The 22,989-nt window shown below is 40.9% G+C and overlaps 1 protein-coding gene across 1 annotated transcript in view; it reads left to right on the top strand.

The window, feature by feature from the left end:
* Positions 1–22,989, top strand: part of TENM1 (teneurin transmembrane protein 1) — a 776,438-nt gene that overhangs the window by 738,698 nt on the left and 14,751 nt on the right. The window contains exons 27-30 of the mRNA XM_066559708.1: positions 7,541–7,907; positions 9,688–10,198; positions 15,295–15,467; positions 17,720–17,955. Of these exons, the coding sequence (XP_066415805.1) occupies positions 7,541–7,907; positions 9,688–10,198; positions 15,295–15,467; positions 17,720–17,955 (1,287 nt within the window). The remainder of the gene's footprint in view (positions 1–7,540; positions 7,908–9,687; positions 10,199–15,294; positions 15,468–17,719; positions 17,956–22,989) is intronic.

Raw genomic sequence — 22,989 nt, forward strand, 5'->3', positions numbered from 1 at the left:
CTATTGTGTAAATACTTGTGAAAGATTAGTTGCAGAAAATCATCTTGTGATAACAATTGATCTTGGTGCTAATTTCTGTAAAAGTAAGAACTCAAATTACTTCTGTTGGTTTTCCTGCCTACCATTTTTATATCCATGAAGAAAAAAATGTATAATTTAAATGTAATCATGAAACTTTTCTGTTAAAGCTATTTTGCTTTAACTCTCTGCTAAAATTTAGTAAATGTTTAGTTCACTCTTACAATGGATTTTAAAAAGCTGTTACTATTGACTTGCCTAATGTTGTAGGAATTTGCCATAGAAGATGCTCTGCCCTAAGCATGAATTTCAGGATAGCTATTTTTCCCATCCTATTTTCTTTCCCTTGCAGAAGTTGTATTTGTGAGTTTAACTCTTAAGGGAAGGCTTAAACCACAGAAGTGGATTTGTATTTTCTTGTGAAAGCTGTGGAGTTGGCATTTGTTCTGATCCTTGTGGGAATGTGTTTCACAGCCCTGAGCTGGCTGAGGAGCAGTTTTGGCTCCCACATCTCAACTGGAAACCTGGCAGCAGCTCCTCATCCTTCTCTGCCCCCAGTCCTGCTTTCTGCCCATCCCTGGAGTTAAAGGAGCTCTGCCCTGAGGAGCAGAGCTGTTGTCAGAGGTGAAGATCCTGCAGAGGCACACAGTTTCCTGAGCACAAATCTGCAGGAAGTTTTAATTTCAAGAATTTAGTTTAAATTTTCATTATCAGTTTCATTCAGAATTCAGGGAAGAGTCTGAGTATTTAGGTGATATATTCACAGTGGCTGGTGTTGCTGAAAGGCAGGGGGTTTGCCTTTTTCAGTTTTGGAAATTTCACTTTATGTATCCTTTCATCCTCTCAGTTTTCAGGCCAGATGCTTTTATGAACCTCAGCAGTTATTGGAAACGAAAGACACAATAACATGCTAGCTCCAGCCCCTCACTGTTCTCAAACAGCTCTTAATTACTGTCTCAATTAAAGCTTTTCCAGATACTCCTTTCCCTTATCTGCATTGGCAGCACACTGGCTTTCTGTATCCAGAACTTCTGAGCCCAAAACAGAGAGATGAGGCCAAAACTCAAGATTTATGCAACCCCACTTTTGTGCCATCTTGTCTGACAAGCCCCAGGACCTGGAACTGTGAGTTACAAAGTGAGGCAGAATGGAGCCAGTCCTGTTATTAGCTAGATTTCCACCTGGTCCCATTCCCTCCTTTTGGCTGTGCAAATTACCTGCAGCAGCATGTTTGGAGGACATCTATTCCCACTCCAGCACTGGAGACATGTTTGGGTTAGATTCAAATTCATGGTCTATTTTGAGATAGTTTAATTGAAGAGTCCAAGATTCCTCCTCTCTGAGGTACCAGTCTGTTCTAAATACTTCATAAATTCCTTCTGGGCATTTAACAAAGTGTTCCTTTCATAGCCTGTGTAAACCATGGGTACCATATTTAAGCAGACTTAAATGGCTTAGCAATCTAAGTCCCATTGATTTTTATAGTCAGTGTGCTTATGTGACACTGGATAATATTCCCTCTATTGTTCAATAAGGATGATTTGAAAACCGTCCCCATAGAAATCAACTTTTCCTATCGATTTACTAGACCCCAGATACAGTCTTGGAAGTTGTGAAGCAGTAAAAAATAACAGGAAATTATGAAACAAGAAGAGAGCTGGGAAATGAGAGCACAGAAAGTCTTGTGGCAAGCAAAGACAGGCAGTGAAAACTGTTGAAGTGGTGCTTTTCCTTCATACTTCTGCAGCAGGTCCCTCATCAGCTGGAAATAATTGACAGCAAAAGCAGGTTGGCAGGGAGATTCTCTGAGCCAAGATCCTGGAAAACTGGTGGCCTCAGACCTCTGAGCTGCATCTGTAAATGTGCCACAGCTGCTTTCCCAGCCCAGGGTACAAAACAGCAGCCATTAGGCTGTAAAACTCATTTATTTGAGTTTTTCACTGGGAACCAGTGGGTGCAGAGAGCAACATTTGTGAAGTCTAGGGCAGGGACTGCTACAGCTGAACTGTAAAATTCTGGATTTTATGCTATGCAGCATCAGAAGCAGGAGACACAAAGGCTCCTCCAGCGTGGGATGAGGCTGTAATCCCACCACAGGGAAGGGTTCCCCGGTGTCAAACCACAGGACCCAAATTGTGTCGCTGTGTGCCATTAATAAAGGAGCAAAGCTGATGAGGGGAGCTGAAAGTGTCAGTGTCAACAAAAGGAAGAGCCCAGAGTGAGAGCAAACTGACAGAAAATGATGAAAAAATATCCATGATTGTCTACAGGGAAAAAAATAGAGAGAAATATATGTAGTGAGACAACCTGTGAAGAGTTCAGGGAGGCAGAACCAGTCTCCTTCAGCCTTGTAAACTACCAGCTCACTCCTAATGGCCTGCCTGTGTGAGCCCTTCTTTGGAGCCACTTCTCTCCAGGAGGAAGGAGAAAGAAGGGTTTAGGCAGGAAGAGAGAAAAATGCATTTAGAAGGACGTTGTGGTGAGTAAAAGGGTTTGGAAACAACATCTGGAGTATAAATAGGACCCATGGGAATGGCATGAAGCTGTGTCAGGAGAGATGTGGGCTGGATATTAGGAAAAGGTTCTTCACCCAGAGGGTGGTCAGGCTCCAGAACCAGGAAGGGTTCACAGCACCAAGCCTGACAGAGTTCAAGGAGCATTTGGATGATGTCCTCAGGCACGTGGTGTGATTTTTGGGGCTGTGCTGTGCAAGGTCAGGAGTTGGACTTGATACATGCAGGTCCATCCCTCTCAGGATATTCTATGACTCTTAAGATAAATAAAAGTAAATTTAAAAAGGAAGTTAGCAGCAAAAGAGAAATACAGAGGAGGCCATGAGCAGGTCTGCAAGTGCATATCATAGAGCTGAAGAAAGGCAGAAGTAGCATAAACAGAAGCACTTGAAGCTGAGCAGCACAGATAGGAAGTAATCCATCAGTCAGGACTATCAGAAAAATTTTGGAATGAATTTCATGCTGTTACGTGAAATTGAATCAAAATAAACAAGCAATGCATGGCAAGAAATCAAAGCAATGGTGAAGCCTTTCTAGGGATTTATGCAGCTTCTTTTAATCCATGATAAATGAAACTTATCCCAGTGAAATTTACCCCTACAACCAAACAGTTAAGCTCTTGAAACTGGCATTTGCAGACAAGGATAAATTTTTCACTCTTTACTTGTCTTACTTTGATATGAACAGTATAAGTTGTTTGATATGATTTGTTTAAAACAGTACCAAAAATGGCTCAGCCATCAAACATCATGCAAAATGTGCAGGAAGTCTTCTCCATGTGCTCAAAACCACAAGTGAAGCAGTGTTCTTCACAAACTAACCCGTGGATGCGTGCACATCTACAGACACCTATGGTTAAGTATATGTGTAGAGTCTCCTAGCAGTGCCGTTGGGCAAAAACCTCATGCTGTTTAATTTAGTTGTCAAGCTTTGCTGTGGGAGGATGGAGTGGGTTTGTGTGGCAAGGTTTGCTTTAGCAGGCGGGCCCCAGGGATGGCTTCTGTGAGAAGCTCCCATGTCCAGTGGAACCAAGGCTGGCCAAGGCATTAGCAGCACTGGTAACACCTCTGGGATGATGTGTCTAAGAAGGAGAAGAAAACCTCCTCAAGAGAGAGGAGTAGGAATATGTGAGAGGAACAGCTCTGCAGACACCCAGGTCAATGAGGAAGGAGGAGGAGATGCTCCAGGTGCTGGAGCAGAGATTCCTTTGCAGCCTATGTTGCAGCCCATGGTAAGATCTCCCAGTGAAAATTCATTTAAACTAAAGCCACCTTAGTGCACTTTGTGTTTTCCAGAGCACTTGACATGAAAAAATACATTAGAAAGCCAGACCTGGTGGATGTTAATTTTGCCCTTCTCAAACCAGAGATGGATTATTAGATATAGCTGGAGTCTTTATGTGAACAGTTAAATGCTGAATTCCCAGAAAAGCTGACATGTTAATACTTATATGCAAAAAGTCTCATTGCTCAAGGGTTCACTTGTTTTGTCAGTGATTTCTATTGCATATACTCAAGTCTCCCGTGAACTAAATCAGAATTGTATTGTCACCTGAAAATTTCAGTCTGTGATGAATAAACAAACCCTGGCTGGTTGTTTATAATGGCATAATCAGCAATGCCATTTCTGCTCAACACTTAAAAAAAAAAAAAAAAAAAAAGCCCCACTGAATATAAGAAAAAATGGAATTGGCCCAATTTTGAGTTACAAAAAACATATACATATATGGAAAAGTCTTTTTTTACACAGAATTGTGAAGTACTGCTTCAAATTTAAAGGTATATTAACTGATTTAATGTTCTAACTCTAACTGAGGTTTTGTCTGGAAAAACTTTGTAGCAGGCACAGAGGTATCAGATGAAAATCGAGGTGCTTCTCTGTAATATGTTTATTACCTTTGAATGAAGCACAACTGATGGTTTGGTCACAGAAGCTGCCAGAGGGCAGCTTGCTTTAACGAGGAGTAAACAACCAGTGACTTTTCAAGGTAACAGTGAACCTGAGGGTGCAGTTACACTTCAGATTAAGCTGATTTAGGTGATTAGTTTTTTACCAGCAAACTGTCCTGAACCTGCTCTCTGTAGGAAGACATAAACTGGCCTTGCTGCTGGGGACTGCACAGGGAGAAGGGATGGAGTGGGACAGCAGCAGTCCCATCTTACACCACTTTAAGATGTCATGAAGGCTAATCCTGACAAGAACAGTGCAGATTTCTTCTAAATCTCTGAAATTCTTGTTCAGATTAGGAATGCTCAGTGATTTGTGTTATTGTGTATGTTTGATTTTAATTGAGCTATTTCACCTTTTTTCTCCCTCCAATTTGACCAGCACAAGCTTGCAGTGTGCAGCAGCTGGTTTTTATGCTGCAGTCTCCAGACAGGTGTATGCTACCTTCAATATTTCAGATGAAATTTAAGCAGGGATACATCCATGACTGCTTTAAACTGCAGAAGGGAAGCTGTAGGAATAACCTTCAGTTACCTTTGCAGAGCAGAGAGCTGGGCAGCAGTTCTGGTGTAGTAACAAAAATTGTTTGGATGTATCCAACTAAAATTTTATTTATTTTTACCTCACTGCAGCTAGTTTTTCAGATGTGAGCAGTATGAAAGCAAATATGCTCGCAGTTAACAGCTGTTAAGCTTTAGGCACATTGCTTCAAGTGAAATGTGCAACTGCATAAGAGTTTCTTCTATTTCAGTAAACCAAATCCACCTCAAATAAACCAGAGAAAAAGTTTTCTAGGCCCACACCAGTCCCAGTTTATCTGCAGGACGCCAGACATACCTTCACAGCAGGAGAAATTCACATTATTTGCTGGGCAAAGGCAGTGTAGCTGGTCCAAAAAAGAAAACCAGCTATCAAAACATGGCAGGTGCTAGGCAAGGTCATTATGGTAAAATAGATTGTTTTGTCCCAGATTTTTAATTGTAAATAATCTAGTTGCAGATAATCAAAGATTATTTTTACAGCAATGCCATCTGTGGAGGCCCTAAAGTTGAAGGTGTCTATTTGCCATTAAAACTAATCCATCTACTTTGGAAGGAAAAGCAATCATTCTGCATTAAAAGGTGCATTGCAAATATGTTTTTTTCCAAGCTTCTTGGAGAAAACCATGTAGAGATTTTTCTGTTAAGTGAAGAATTTTATTTGGTGTCCCAGTGAGCTCTCAGCTGAAGCAAGAGCTAACAGTGGTGTGCAAACCAGCCTCAGAGCAGTGGGTGGAACCCAGGCAGTCTCACTTGCACAGAAATTAGCACTGCTATGGGAGGAATCTGTTTCCAACTGCTTCACCACATTTAGCATCATTTGGAGGGACTCCACCACATGGTTCAGAAGAAATCTTGAGCCCAAGAGCATTAATCTTAATGCCAGTTATGATGCTGCCTGGCCAAAAGGCCTGGGCACAAGGAGGAGTGGGATTGCTCTGTGAACCTTTGTAATGGTGTGGTACCACACAGGATGAGACCCAGCAGCCACAGTGCCCTCCTCACATTATTAAAACATCACTTACCAAACCAGCAATGCACTTCTGGAAATGAGATGATTCAGGAAATACTGCTGCTTGAGGAAGGGAGAGACTTGGCCTCCAGCCTGGTGCCGAGCTGACCCCAGGCAGGCAGGTGGCTGCTGATGGCCACACACTCTAGCATATGGCATTGAGCATTGTGGTAGCATCAGCAGTCTCTGCACTCATAATGCTTTTAATTAGCACAGTGGAAAAATGAGCAAAACCAGCATCAAAGTGAGAATAAGTGAAATAGTAAAAGCTTCTGTGACATATAAAGCATATAAAACAGTCACATTTTAGGCTGGTAATTATTGTCTTCTGATGATTGAAATATTTAGACCAGAAAATTTCCACTCAGATAAAAGCAGCCATCTCTTCATGAAGGATAACAAGTAAAGCATCCTGAGACAGACCTAAATATGATCTCTTGCAATCCCAGGGGCTCAGTTGTTTTCTGACCTTTCCAGAGACAACCTGGAATCCAAATCTTCCACTGGCATGAGCTGGGGACAGGGACCAGCCTGCTCTGTTGTTGTTTCCTAGTTCAGCAGTCCTGCAATGCCTTTCTCAGCAGAAGGAGTTTGAAGGTCTGGACAGCACATGCTGCAATCAGCAGCCTGTGTACTGGTTGCCTTTCAGGTTGACAGGGAGCCCCACTTTTAATTTGAAGCATGTTTAATTCCTCCAGATCACAATGCAAAAGGTATCAGAGTGATACCTTTTGAGTGAGGTCGTTCTTCAGCCATTTCCTCCAGCTTGGTTTGAAACTTCTTTGGTCAGCACTCTCACCTGCATGGAGAAAGGCAAAAAGCTACCCTTAAGTGTGACAAATTTACTTATTCCATGACTGAAATAATGAATTCAAAAAGCAAAATCATTATAAATAATTAAGCTTGGCTGCATTATCATACAAAGTAAGATATATTGGTGTATTATTTTGCTACAAAGAATTAAGCTAATATTTCTTGTAGCATATAAGTCTTATAAACATTTCTTGCTTAGTAAATAACAGTGGAAATGAGTCCTACTCTTCTGGTATGTCATTTTCCTTTTGTGCTAACAGGCAATTAAAGTGTCACGACATTGACAACCTCTCACTGTTCTCCACTCTGCCAGCATTGACTGCAACCTTGAAACAATAACATTCAGACCTAAAAAATTTTCTGGCTGATGTTGCATGACATGAAGTGTGTGTTTTTATTTGCATGACTGCATAGGTGTAATAAAGTTCCTGCTTTAATGGACTTGTGCAAATACCTCTCAGAGGGTGCTAAATTACTTTTCAAATCATATTTTGTTCCACACTGGAGTGGGACCTCAGAAAAGAGTATACTTGTTGAAATTTGTTCCAAACCTAATTAAAGGTACTAGAGAATCAGTGCTGAGAGAATCCGCCAGGCGTCTTGATGATGTGATCAGAGACAGTTAAATAAAACTGCTGTACTGCCCTAATCATTCTCCTTCCCTTTTTTCCCTGCTTTCCCTTTTATGTTTGTTCCAGGTGCGGTTAGAGTGGCCAACAGACCTGACAGTGAACCCTCTGGACAACTCCCTGTATGTCCTGGACAACAACATAGTCCTGCAGATCTCCGAGAGCCGGCGCGTGCGGATCATCGCGGGGCGCCCCATCCACTGCCAGGTGCCCGGCATCGACCATTTCCTGGTCAGCAAGGTGGCCATCCACTCCACCCTGGAGTCCGCCCGCGCCATCGCCGTGTCCCACAGCGGCGTCCTCTACATCGCCGAGACCGACGAGAGGAAAATCAACCGCATCCAGCAGGTCACCACCAATGGGGAAATCTCTGTCATTGCTGGAGCCCCGTCAGATTGTGACTGCAAGATTGATCCCAATTGTGATTGTTTTTCAGGTAAGGAGATGCTTTTTACTTCTGTCTGTCATCTGTTGGGATTCTCTGATAAAGCTTCAGATCAGCAAAGTAACAAGGGAGGGAGAAACAAGCAGTGACTGGGTTTCCTTGGAAAGCCCAAAACCTTATCAGCAGATCTTCAGGAATTTAATCCATTCACTTCCGAGATGCAAGTCTTCCAATGCCACTGGAGGAACTTCAGGATGGTGCAGGCTTTTTCTCTTTTGATACAGTGATTACACACTGTTCAGAATTACTTCCAGATCTGCCTTGCTGTGTCATTTGTCAAAGCTGCATTTGCCCCTGTTGAAGGTGGTACCAAATTGTACCTAAATGCTACTGGAACAGGCAGCCCTGCTCAGCAAGAGGTTTCATATAAAGTGCAAAACACCAGCTTACGCCTTCTCATCACTCATGTCATACTGCACCACCAGAAAAATGGTGCAAACATATACTGTGCAGAATTCCTTTTTCTTTGTGTGTTTTAAACTGGAGTTAAGTTCCAGACCTGCAGTGCACTGCTGGACATTCTCAGCAACACAGCCACTCTCCCCTGCGTGCACCAAAACAAAGTTTGGCTCTTTTGTTTCATAAAAACATAATGGGACAAAGGGCAGCATTCCCATACAGAGGTGTGCAGTATGTTGCCATCTTGTCATCTCTAAGAACCGCCATGTTCAGCTCCATAATAATGTCATCATAATTCTTAAGCCTCTCATTTCAAGTAAAAGGTTAATTACTGACACGAAAACATTAAGTATGTCAAGAACAGAGAGGAAAAAATGCAAATGGTCTTCCACAGAAGGTGGGTTACTGACCCAGCATTGTGATGATAATCAAAGGCTCCTGTGCATTGCCGAGTGCTGCCAGCTTTAGCAGTGGCTGCAGGAGATCAGTGAGGAACAGAATCCTGGACCATATTCCTATTGAGGAAAACTAGTCTCAGTGCTGAAAAATGAAAAAAAACTGTGGCAAATATAATGATTGTGCCAGCCTGGTTTGGTGAAAGGCAGGGTCAGCTTGGCAGAAAGATCCACTGATTTTTCCATTTCCAAGGAAGCATAGGGTGTGCTCAAACACTCCAGCAATTTCTTGACTCAGTCAGGAGAAGTAGAGAAATACACACAGTAATGTGGTTTTCCCTAAGAGTGAGGTTTTAATATGCTTTCTTGCTATTTACAGGAAATCCTACTCATGTAAACTCATTTTGATAGACACATACAGACCATGATAATGTAAAAATCCTTTTGAAACTTTAAATGACACAAATCAAGTAAATTGTCAAGAGATATTGAAAGGGATTGTTTCTCAAGGCACTTTTTGGCTACTGTTCTGATTTTGTTTTCCTGCAGTGTTGAGTCTTTAATAAGTATAAACTAATCTTTCTTTCAGTGTCATTTTAGCTGAATTACTGGGTTTTATTTTCTTTTTGTTTACAACACAATTCTACTTTAACAACATGCCAACAGACAGTAAGTAGGGAATGAAACTTCAGGTATCACAGTCTTTTCTTTCACAATTCTGCATTAAAGCTTTCCTGAACAGCAGGATTTGGGACTCAGCAAAAATGCTGTGAATTAGATAATTTATATTCCTGTTTGTCTTCACTGAGACTAATTTAGAATTGCACCAACCTTAGATAATAGGGATTTAATTAGTTGGAAGAGGATATTGTTTTATTGACCTGTAAATGATACTGCAGAGAAGCAGCGTGTCAGGCTTAAGAAGATCAGCTTAACAAGGGCATTAGAGATCGCTAAAATTCCCATTTCTCCTCCAGGTGATGGCGGATATGCCAAAGATGCAAGGCTGAAAGCACCTTCCTCCCTAGCGGTGTCTCCCGACGACACGCTGTACGTGGCGGACCTGGGCAACGTGCGCATCCGCGCCGTGAGCCGCAACAGGGCTCACCTCAGCGACTCCAGCCTGTACGAGATCGCCTCGCCCGCCGACCAGGAGCTCTACCAGTTCACCATCAATGGCACCCACCTGCACACGCTCAACCTCATCACCAGGGACTACATCTACAACTTCTCCTACAGCGGTGACGGGGACGTGGCCACCATCACCAGCAGCAACGGGAACTCGGTGCACATCCGCAGGGACACCAGCGGGCTGCCCCTCTGGGTGGTGGTGCCAGGGGGCCAGGTCTACTGGCTCACCATCAGCAGCAATGGGGTTCTGAAAAGGGTCTATGCCCAAGGATACAACCTGGCCCTGATGACATATCCTGGAAACACGGGGCTTTTAGCAACCAAGAGTGATGAGAACGGATGGACAACTGTCTATGAGTGAGTCCACGACATTAAATGCCTGGTGCAAGGAGTCCTGTTTTATGAGGACTGAAACTTATATATGAGCACTAAAACTTTCTTAGACAGTTCTAGCCATTTAAAAAGACACCCTGCTACTAACAGAGTGTGAGACAGGACAAGCAGTGCTGTTGCACAAGCTTTTAAAATGAAGCACTGCTGTTTCCTAGGTGCCTAAACCTGTCATATGTAAAATCTCTGTGCACAGTGCCTGTTAAGTGCAGCAGAAATTGCCTGAAATTACACTTTATTTGCACTTTCTTGTTATGAATCTGTTTCTCTAAATGAAAAGATTAGATTTTTTTTTTTTTTTTTGTAGCTTAAGTGGTACAGGCAAGTTGTGATATGAATCAGGAATTTGCAAAATTCCTGAAGAAGGCAAAAAGGGGAAAATTAGCATACTCATCAGGGAACGGGGTGTTGCAAAGGAAATTGAGAATATCAGTGGAAAGAATATCCAAAGACAAGAGTGAGCTTGTCTCTACCAGCAGGGGAGGAAGATATTTAATAATAGCAAAAGGATATATAATAGCAAAAGGCTGTTTATAAGGGGAGTAGGGAAGGCTTCATAAACAAGACCATTGACAGAACTTCTAAAAAGTAAGACAAGATAATTAAAGATGGAGTCAGGACATCCCAGTCTGGTCCCAGAAAAAGAACAACCCAAGAAAAAGCTCATTTTTGATTTACAAAGAGGTGCCTTGTATCAGGATTTCTCGTTATTTGTAATTAATTGTCCTAATCCCTGTTTGAGGATGGAACAAATGCTGGATGGAAATCCTGTCCCTAGTTCAGAGTCCTTAAGGAGGATAATAGTACCTATTTTCTGTAGAGCATAGGAGTTTATGGACAAAAACTAAAATGAAACCCATCTAGGTGAGATATTGGAACAAAAAACATTGATAAGAAGTGAGTTACTGCCTGAGTCACCTGGAGAGGTAGTTGAGTCCCTGTCATTACAGGTTTTTAGAATCATAATTTCTTCAAATGAAAGTAGGATAAAAGCAGTGAAAATGCTGCCTAGTGTGTGTGGGTTTTTATTCAACAGGATGTTTCTTCATCCTGTTCTCTATTATTCTGCCAAAGACTAAATTAATAGGGTGGGCATAAGTATAAGCCAGTCGCGAGGGCCTTTTTTACAGTAGCTGGGAAACAAAAGCATACAGGATCTTCCTGGTTCAGTTATCATTATCAAACATCTGTTGATTGAAATTTCTACTCTCTTGCAACAACACAAACTCACTGATACCTGGTGCTGTTTAAACACTGATCAGAGTCACCTTTTATAAACAGAACTGACTGTAAATGTATGTATGCTTCTTTTTAATAATTTCAGTGCTGAGAGTTGGCCATTTATATCCTCACTTGATGATGATGTCAGTCCAGACCACGGACCAATGACACTTTCAAAGAGCCTTTACAGTTAACTCCATGTCTATTAAAATGCTGAACAGCAGGTCTTGTAGCAGGGCCTTGATTGTTAGAGCTTAGGAGAGCAGATTATTTTTAGTCATGTGCCTTTCAGTCCTGGCATTCTTACTCTGTCCCACTGACACTGAGCATAAACCATTTCACACTATTGCTCTTGCTATACTGTTGCTTGGTCCTCTTTTCAAAGTAGGGCTCAAGTGCTGAAAGATCTTTTAAAGGACTTTACCTGCTTGCAACTGCCTCCTGCAGTGTGTAGGATAGATTTATTCATTAAGAAGTACCTGTGCCTTGGGAGGATTTATATGATGTATATGATTAACACAAAGAAATTTTGCTAAATTAAACAGTTTTACATACTTTCCCAGCTTTAACTACAGGCTGGGTAACACTGTCCTCACCAATGCTTCAAGTTGTCCAGGCTTTGCATGGCCACACACTCCTGCCAGCCTACATCAGTCAGGGAAAATTAACAGAATTACAGCTTTAGCATTGCAAAAACAGCAACAAAATTAAATAATGTCAGTTAAATAAAATCATGTCATTAGTATTTATATTCAATCCAATGTATTATGTCATTTTCATAATACATTACAAATTCCTCAATGGCTGAAATGCAGAATGTCACTTGATCTGCTCCAGTCAGAGAGACAGTGGACTGTAATTACCTCTGTGCTGAATAGCTGTGCTTTCAGGAGATGCTGCTCATCTGCTACCATGAATAGGTCATGGACTATGATGGCCTTAGTTATCTTTTACCCAGATACTGTTTTCCAGGGAGGTCACATTCTGTACTGACAGCCAATTTCAGTTTGAAAATTAGAATTTTTGAAGGGTTTATATGAATTGCTTGTGAGCACTATGAGAATGTAGCATTGGAACTAAGAGCAACTTTGAAATTGTTTGAAATCATCTTTGGTGCTTAAGCTAGATTTGCATTCCCATCCAAAAGTTCAACCCGTGGCATTGTCAAGCTGAAATAGGGAGGAGTTAGTTTAACAACACATATCACACATAGTTGGGAATATGAGCAAAGATAATGACCTGTTCAGAACATCTGCCTTTATGTCAGATTCACTCGCAGAGGGAAATTATTAAGAGGTAGAAAACCACCTACAAAAGTACTTGTCATCCATCTACTCTAATCTGATGGAATTGAAGTGCTGAAAGAGCTCTTGCATACAATTACAGCTAATGCACAATTTTAAGTCATCTAGATTTCTTTTAATATTGTGTCATTAAAGCTGTAAAAGGGGAGGAGAAGCAGTAGTCCTCTATTAAATCAAGGACAAGAAAACACCTGCAAGAAACAACTCTCTCTGAAAAAATTAATTAGACTGCTTTCCCTTTGAAATGATATAACTCTTAACTGTGGTACACATAGAAATGCAAATGGATTGTGAAGCAATAGCCCCATGTGTGCATTTCAAATACTAGTGAGCACTTCCTCATGTGAGTACTGAAATCAATGCAATTATTTGCATGATTAAATGGTCACTGACATGATTAACAGTGGCATAACTGAGCCCCAAATTAACATTAAGAAATATGTCATGATTCCACCCCTATTAGTATGGGTAGGACATTGCAGGAGCTGAGTCCCAGTGTGCTGCTATTCATCATGTGGAAGGTGACAGAACCTGTCCTCAGAGGGCTGAGTTTCTTGGAGCAATCTGGAAGGAAAAAAAACCCTTTAGATGATCATGGTGTGGAATCAATACTGAGACACTCTTCTGCGTGTCCTCCTGAAGTCAGTGGGACCATCTACAGGAGTGAGAGGCCTCTGGCATGTGCTGGGTCTCATTACAAATCAGCACCTTTCTGGCCAGCCAGCCAGGAGCAGTTTATCCCATTTTCAGCTAGACAGGGAGTTCTGCATTTCAGCAGCTGCACTATCAGCAGCCAAACTGGATCCTTAGTGAAAATGGATCCCGTGTCTTGAGCACAAGTACGTTACAATAAACCAGCTGTATTTGCACCTTAAAAATGCAGTTAGGGGGGATTTTCTGTGGTACAGTAGCAAATCCAAATAGCCTACCAAGCTGTCACACCTGTTTGATCAAGCAGTAAATGAAATATAACTGCCTAATGTTCATGGAGTTTTCTAATGATGAAAAGTAGTGATCTGAGTCAGTTTTAGTCACTGCCTGTGGCACCCAGTCAACTTGCACAGAACCAGCATAAGGGGAGAATGTAAATAAGTCACACAATATATATAAGGGCAGTGAGAGGTGAAAAGGAGAGAGATTATTTTTAATTTAACATTTGATTAATTTTAACTTATTTGTTAAAAAACTACAAGATGGTCACTAGTTCATTCTCTGGTGTTCATTCTCTAGTGTTTGTTTGGAAAAGAATAGCAGCTCTATTTTTCTTTTTTTGTATTGGAGGGAAGACAAAAAATCCTGTTATTTTTTCACCAATACTTCTTGTGACATATAGATTTTGTCTGACTAATTAGGGGCAAATAAAGATCCTAGAGAAATTATGCCAATACCTGAAAGGGAAGAACAAAGCCAGATCATCTGCTGATGTGAATGGGAAGAGCTTCATTGGCAACAGTGCAGTTCTGCCAGCTGATGTACTGGTTTGGTCTGTGAGAGGAGACAACTAATAAAACATGAAAACTTAATTATGCTTTCATACCTGCACAATAAGTTTCTATTTTATGAAGATGAGTTGGTTTTGCTCATGCAAATACTCTGCAATATCAGTGAGTTGTCCTAGGTGAATAAAAACATGTCAGCATCAATAAGATTTTTAAGATGTGAGGCATTATTATGAAGCAATATGAAGCACCAAGCAATGCTTTGTGCTGGTTTCCGTGTGAACCATCAGAAAGAAGAAATATGTTGATAGAACTGAAATGACCTGTTAGAAATGCTGCTCCAGAGCTCTGGAATTAATTATTGACTTTTTGGTAACATGGCCTGATTCACAATCAAGTACCTTGAGCTGCAAGAATTTCTTTAGCCCTGATGAAGTTTAGGTGAACTGAAATGTAGTGCTCTAGATTCTAGGTGAGAAGCTCCTGCTGATTTAAGTAGACCCATGGGAAACAAAACACAAGAGCAAAATCCATGTAGGCAACTTATTTCCTGCTGATTTCAATCTAATTTTATCACTGTTGTTACACTTTAGGTCCCCTTTTTGCATTCACCACTCATATTATGTGCTTCACACATCTGTGACAAAAGGCAGCTTTTAAGTGTTGCAGAAGGTAAGAACTGGTTTTATTTAATTTTATGGGTATGGAAATGCTGTTTTAGGGTGAGTTGGATGCCTGACCACCGAGTGACCTCCAGTGGCCTCATTCCTGCAGCGCAGCCCACTGCGGGAAGCCCAGCCATGAGCAGCACAGAAACCTCTGTCAGGGGCTGAGTGATGTAGGTAGCATCTCATAGTATTGACAGTTATCTGATCCAGATAACTGTATCTGATCCAGAACCACTGAAAAAGCCTCCAAGCAGGAATTCAGACTAGGTACTGAGTGCATTTTGAGTGACTAAATGGACCAATTCTTACCTTTTTACTTACTGCACAGCATTGACAATACTTCCTACTTCTTTCACTATTTTTTCTGCTTTTAGGAGTATCTGCACAACAGCAGGGGTGTATTTTGATGGCTCTTTAACATCATTTTGCAGGTATGACTCTGATGGCCACCTGACCAATGCAACCTTCCCAACAGGGGAAGTCAGCAGCTTCCACAGCGATGTTGAAAAACTGACACGAGTGGAACTTGATACTTCAAACAGGGAGAATGTGATCACAGCCACAAACTTCTCAGCTACCTCTACAATATATACTTTAAAACAAGGTAATAAAAGCATTTCTGTTGTTTTTCCCCTAAACAATAGACATTACTGCATTCTTAACTGTCAGCCAGAAAAAAAAAAAAACACATTAGAATTAGTTCATTTGTTTCTTCCTTGTTTCAGCACCAACAACTACAATTGTGCTGGGTTACCAGTTAGAAACAAGCCACAAGTGAATTCTTTTTATCCTAGAAGAATTTCATGGATAAAACCTAATTATTGAAATCTCTGATGTCTCTAGGCTTTACATGCTAGTTTTTACTGCAGTATTTGGAGGACTTCAACTAACCTGCAATACACTGAGCTTTGTTATTCTAAGAAATACATCCCAGAAGAGTGGCAGGTTCCATTGACATTTTAGCACTGAAATGCCTTCTTTGGCCATTACTGTGCATTCTCTCTGGTAGTTCTGTGACCTGGTGACAGCACTTGTAGGAAAGGGGAGAATGTGGCCCATCTTTGCTAGTGGCTACCTCAGGGATTAGATTTTGACTTTATCCCTGTAGACACCACAGTATTTCCCTGGTAATATCATATATCTCAAAAAAACCCTGCTTTCTGCCTAATAGAAGTGTGCCAGTGTCCTCCTGCAGATTTTGCAGATTTATCACCAGAGTTCTGGGTTTACATAGTTTAATCGATCTGGGGTCTTTTGTCCTTGTTGGGTTTTTTTGTTGTCAATGGATTGCTCAGGCTTTGAGAGAGCAGATGCTGGGAAATAGCTCTCTGATGTCTTTCCAGGTCTGCTATAAAAAAGCTTTGTAATTGAGCTCATCACAGAACTTTTCTTTCTCTCAAGTTTTGATCTATAAGAAAAAACTAGGAAGAACTCACCTCAAAAGATACCCATGCATTCCTCTTTACTATTGTGTGGTAGAGACAGCACTGCATAAATAGAAATAATTATATAGTTCTGTCACCTGCTAGGCTTTGTCCAAGTGACTCCATCTGCTCTCTGCACCGTCTGCTGCCTGATCTGTCTGTCCTTAAATCTGAAACTCTTCAAAGTTGTTAAATTATCAAAGTCTGTCTCAGGAAAGTGCTTGCACACAACAGGCAGTGCCAGAAATTAACAACTATAGTTATTATTGTATGAGTCTCATAAATTCATATAATTTACATGTTTACATATCTCTGAAAAACTAGCACAAAGCACCCTGTGAACAGCCAGTCAGATGTGATATCCTTACATCCAATTATCTTTACTTTCTGGCATACCCTACTATTTTCCTTGTACTCACATCTCAAGAGCTGGACCAGTTACTTCCATGTGGACTGGCTTAAAAAAAAGGATGCTTTGGATACTCCCTAGCTGGAGTGAGTTCAGTAAGGGTGAGACATTTGTTTTGTATGTTAGCACTAAACTCAGGCTCATGTTGGAGTTCCCCCTGGCAGCTGAGCTGCAGGGACCTCCATATCCCAGCCTGAGCAGATGCCAGTGTGGCACAGCTCTGCCTGCAGAGGAGGAATTGCACTGCCCAGGCAAGGGAAAGGAGCTCCAGTGTCTGTTGCCTTCATTTACTCTCAGTGGAGACCTGCTCTGGACCCTCCACACACTTCTGGTAGTTTTGGGGAGGAGAGGGAGGCTGTGTTGGGTCACCCCAGCTCCCTTAGCAGCCCTCTGTGGCACAGTCCTGAGCCCCTGGAGCTGCTCACTGTGCCACCACTGCTGATCCATTGATTTTTCTGGCCACAGTCACTTCCCAGTTGTTCTGTTGCACCAAGCTTCAGCCTTGTGGCTGATCATCCTTGTGCCTCAGCCCTGGGTCCTGCTGCTAGTGGGGAAGAGGATGAGCCTTTTGTACAGTGACACAGGGAAAAGGGACAGAATGGGAGACTGGCTGTCATCCTAGATATTTGGAAACCAGCTTTCTTGTTTGACCTCAGATACTCTTGCAGTTGTTTAAGCTGTACATTTTCCTGTTGTTTTCTGCAACATGCTAAGATCACCACAATATTTGTGGTCAGTACTCAGCTAATGGTTTTATATACTTTTAAGCTGAAAGCAAAAATCCTTTCTTCCTGCTGTAGAAAACCTTCACAATGGAAATGATCAGGCCAAATGTAATAAAAAGCTCTTCAGACTTGGGAAGGCCTGGAGGTTACAGCTTGCAAAACTCACACTGAGGTTGGGGCTCAGCTGTCTGTAACCTCCACGGGTTACAAACTGAGCCCTGCTGTGCCTAAAATTTGGTTTATAAATCTGGAGATCTGCACTTCTCTCTGTTCCCTGATTTTTGTTGTTTTTTGACAGATAACACACAGAACATCTACCGGATCAGCCCAGATGGGTCCCTGAGAGTCACCTTTGCCAGCGGCATGGAAATCACTCTGAACACAGAACCTCACATTCTAGCAGGGGTTGTCAGCCCCACGCTGGGGAAGTGCAATATCTCCCTTCCTGGAGAGCATAACTCAAATCTCATTGAATGGAGGCAAAGGAGGGAGCAGACCAAAGGCAATATCTCTACATTTGAGAGAAGGCTAAGGGTAAGGCTTCCTCTTGTGTAAGTGCAGTGTTCCCTTTGAAAGCCATCCAAGTAAAATCATGTTGAAATGTTAGACTTCATAAGAATGAAAATTTTGTATCAGTGGTGGGCCCCAGCCATGAATTTCAAAACCAAACTCCTCCAACAGTCTCAGGGCTGTTTGATCTCTGTTTGATTTTGATTGTAAGATTTGACCTCAAGACATAATTAGTTCTTTTCTTCCCATTCTTTTTCAACTAAGAACTTAATTATGGCTTTGGAAGAAGCTGTGAGCAGAGGACAGTGCATAGTTACTCTGGCACAGCAGCAAAGTTGGAGCCACATTCTGCATCTCTCAGATCTATCAACCCTTTTTCTTCTGGGGGAGCTGAGGGGTGGCAGCTGCTGCCCAGGGCAGAGCCTCTTGCAGGACATGTTTTTTGTGTCTTTCCTTGGACTCAGAGTGATGTAGAGCCTCCCTGTGTATCCAGACAGGCTGTGTATTAATTCTGCCCTCTGCCACATGCTCTCAAACCCCCATCTCCCTCTGGCTGGGTTACACCACAGCTCCAAGAAAGACTTGCTTTAATATTGCATCGTTGGTTTATTTTTACCTGTGAGTACAATGACAGATGGTCAACATTTAGCATTTAATTACATAACACCATGGCTCAAAGAGATTGCTACTTTGCTAAACAGGTTTTTTATTAAATCAGTTCTGGTTTTCACATGAATACCACTTAAAATGCCTGTACCAATAGTACAACTGGGAATTTTTGCCTTAAAAATATTGTGTTATTGACTACAACCTTTCTGGATGGGAATTTTGTCTGAAGGTACACCTGTTAGCTCTGAAAATACAGAGATGGTTATTAAAATCCCTGGATTGTCAAAACCACCAACATCAAAACCATCTCATTTTGATTATGAGATACTATAGATTTTTTTAAAGTGTACCATCTGTTTGCTTTTGAACTGCTCAATCAAAAATGCAAGACTTGGAAGATCTGGCCAGACTGGGCACTGTATGTAAAACACCTGTTTGAAAGGGCATTGTTCAGATTTGACAGTCACAGTTACTTTTTAGGATTTTGCAAGCAGGCAAAAGCTTCTTTTAGTTCTTCTTGCCCACTTCCTGCTTCCTTCCTCTCCAAATTAGTGTGAGGCCTCATAGCCCTGTCTGGGGAGGCAGCTGAACTTAGCACTGTGACAAACATGTTAAGATGGCAGGATCCAAACTGTGGCTTCCTTGGCTCATGCTGCCTGCTCAGTTGGAGGCTTTCTGTGTAACTTTGTGCTTAAATAACGGCATGGCACATTTTTCTACAAGAATCTTATGTAAAAAATGGTAAACAGAAAGGATGTAATCAGTCATCTATTCTGCTTACATTGCCAGGGACTGGTTGTTCATCACAATTCTGTTTAATACAACTACTTCATCTTGCAGAGTTTCTCCATTATGCAGTTATGCAGTTTGTATTTTCTATTGTTGAAATTGACTGCAGTTTCTTTTGCATTTTCACTTGTTTCTATGTGATCTTTAACACTGCCTGGCAAAAAACAAATAAAAAAAGGAAATTCACAAATTGCTCAGGATTAAATGCATTCTGGCTGGAGGCATAAGATGTTCGTTGAAATATTGCAACACTGAAGGCATCAAGAGGTCAACTGATTGACCTGCCTTTGGAATAGGCTGTTGGTGGACAAAACCATTCATGTATTCCTCCTCCTTCCCCTTCACTTCCATCCAGAGAGAAGATGGAAGGCGAAAGACAAGCATAAGAATAATTTTAGTATGCTGATGTCTTTTACTCTTTCTCCTTCTAAAGTATGCACTAGCAACACAGTAATTTATTATTATTTCTGTAAGCTGTGTCTTTTTATACCTACCCAAGATCAAGAGGACTTAGGAATTGTCCCTGCCTGCTCAGAAGGACAAGCCAGCTGCCTTTATTGCAGTCCTGGCTGTACTGAGCTCTAGGATTGTTGTTCTGAGAGCTCTCAGGGAACCTGGTGGGACAGCACAGGTTCCTCTAACAGGAGAGTTTTAGAGTGGAAAGGAGGAGAAATGTTAGAATTATAGAATCATTTATATTTGAAAAGACCTCTAAGATCATCAAGTCCAATTGTATTCTGCACAAAGGAGACACCATGTAAACAGGCACAAGAGAAAGGGACACAGGGACTCCTGAGCCTGGTAAGACCATGAAGAAGGACTTTGGAGAATAGCAGAAATATCTGGATCCTGGAGTTCATCTGTAGCACTGAGATGCCTGCATGGTATGCTGGTGGAATGGAGAGTCAGTGGAGATGGAAGGAGCTGGAACAGTAGAGCAAAGGAATCTACCCAGAGACAGCTCTCTTTTCTTGGTGATTAAAGGAAATGCAGCACAGCAGGAACAAAAGTACCATCCTATAGTGTGTTTGAAACAGTATACCAAATAATGAAATGGATTTAGGGCTTGCTGTGGACAGATCCTTGAGTACTGCTGGGAAAAAAAATAGTAGCATTGAAAGTCATTATGCTGGATGAGATTCTGGACAGACCTTCTGAAAACTTTTTATATTTTTAAAATAAAGTATTTAAACACTTAATATGCTATGCCTGGCACAATAGGAAGTATTTTAGAAAGCTTGTAATGTAGGGCAGAAAGAACTATGCTGAACTTTGAAAATACATGTAAAGAAAAGCTCTGGGGACTGGAGCAGTTCTCAATGGAAATGAACAGACTTGCAGGAGCCCTCAGTTAAAGAAAAAAAACAGCACAATGGAAGAGTTTTCTAAGAGAGAAAAAAATAGCATAGAAATGAGGTATAAAGATGTTACTTAGAAATCAGTCCTGATACCATCGGTGAAACAAATGGCTTTGACTGTTAAAAGGTATAAATTAGAAGGCAGGTAGCTGGAGATGAGATAAAGGATGACCTACTTGAAGAGAAGAAAGAGAATAAAGCTTTTCCTTATCTGCCTGGTCCTAACTTTTTTAATTCTACTGGCAATTAGCAACCATCTTGAAAGCATGTGACTCTATTAGTGTTATTTCCAGTTTTGGAAAGAGGCCACTGTTAGCATGTTTTGAATAATTCTGGAAATACTGGGTTTTAAAAGATTGGATTTCTGCATGGTGTGAATACCCTGCTCTGGAGATAGGACAGAAGTAAGTTAACTGAAATGCTGGAACAGTCATCTAACTTTATCTCAGGGTCTAAATCAATGTGGGAAACAGAAATTAACCACAAGTTTCCTTTAAGTGAAGAACTGCTTGCCCCAGCACTTCCTGAACATATATAAAATAGTCTGTGGGCATGTATGCATTTTATATTAATAATAAATCTATGTACAATCAGGCATTTTAACATCAATCTTAATCTAGCAAGACTTCGTTTTTATCAATTGAACTGCTATTTTAATTGACTTCTAAAAATGAAGCAAAGGCTGCTGTTAAATCTGATGAGCATGATGCATAGTAATACACTGATTAGAATGCAGCTCTGCTCCCTCCTGACTTTTGCATAACTTGAGGAACGTGGCATTGGATGCAGTCCAGGTTTTATAACTGAATGTCTACAAAATTGAAAATTGAATGCTTGGCCAGTCTTAATTTTTTCCTCCTTTTTTAATTTTTTTTTTTTAATAACAACAACAAAAGTAACTCACTGGCCTCAGTTCAAAAGTCCTGCAGACTCAGGCTTTGACAGCCATGTTCATTATTGCACTTAGCAAATGATCTCCCTAAATTTACCAGTCTTACAGCAAATTCTAAAGATGGGACTAAGTCCTCTGCCAGGGTGTATGAGTTTGCATTGGCTGAAACCAAAACACAGACAAGGAAAGAATGCAATTATCTCATCTGACTTTCATACCAGGCAGGGTGGAAATTAAATCAAAAGAAGTGCACATTTATGTGATATTTACACTGCAAAATTTCTAGGTAAAAACTAATGGAAGTAGAGTCAACAAATGTTTTAAAAATATAGAATAAATATATCTTTTTATGTACTTCTAACATTACTGAAGTCAGCTGAATTTTCTCCCTATTTTCATTAGCTGGTATTCCAACCTGACATTGCTTTCTGAAACCAGTTTTCCCTGGCTCATAGCAGAACACAAGTTCCAGCCACTCTCAGGGGGCTCCTTGCTATGGTTTATGTATCTTGGAGGAGTCATCTTATGAAGCCACTGGGATTTGAAATCAGCTTGTCAATAGCAACATTGAGATGAGTCCTCCTACCCATTTATGATCCTGTCTTGCTTTGAGAAGGATGTTAAACTTCACTTTAATAGAAGAAAGTAAACAAATGAGACATAAAATGTGCAATATGAGGGATGTATTTTAACCTTATTTTAACTCTGTGAGTTTTCAATTACTGCTGCTTTCCACTTCACTGCTAATTCTGCCTCTGTTTGGTTTTCATTCTTATTTTTTGTATAGTCTCTGAAATTCAGATTGCAAGCAATTTGTTTTCAAGGCTCTTCTTTCTCCTAACTGCATTCTACAATGATAGTAATAGCAATAAGAACATTAAACATGTACACGGAACATAAATGAATAAGACACAGGGTATGCCTCCTGCTTGCTTTTCAGTTATTTTTCCACCAAGAAAAATAAAAATTCCAGAAATTTTAAGAAGTTTGCTAAAAAACATATTATATTATATTAAACTTAAACCATCAGTCTGTATACAAGCAAATGTAGTTGAACTGAGCATCACATTTTACTTGGGCTCCTTAACTATCATTAGAGCATAAATTGTAATAGTTACAGCAGTCTACAGGGGTATATAGGTATTTTACAGCTATTGTAAATGAACACTATTAAAGTTAGACATGTGTGTATATAAAACTCCAGAAATTGTAGTTGAAGAAAGAACACCTGCTTCTTCTAGATTCTCAGATTATTTTGTATCTAAAAACAGAAAGAGGAACAAAAAAGAAATGTTCATTCTAATCACATCTTGAATTATTTACCAGGGTTTATTAACCCTTTACTCCATGCCTGTGCCTCCAGGTCTCAGAGAGGAGCAAGCACTGAGCCCCACTCTGTGCTGTCACCTG

This window comes from Molothrus aeneus, chromosome 14 (genome assembly GCF_037042795.1).
Source record: "Molothrus aeneus isolate 106 chromosome 14, BPBGC_Maene_1.0, whole genome shotgun sequence".
NCBI lineage: Eukaryota > Metazoa > Chordata > Aves > Passeriformes > Icteridae > Molothrus > Molothrus aeneus.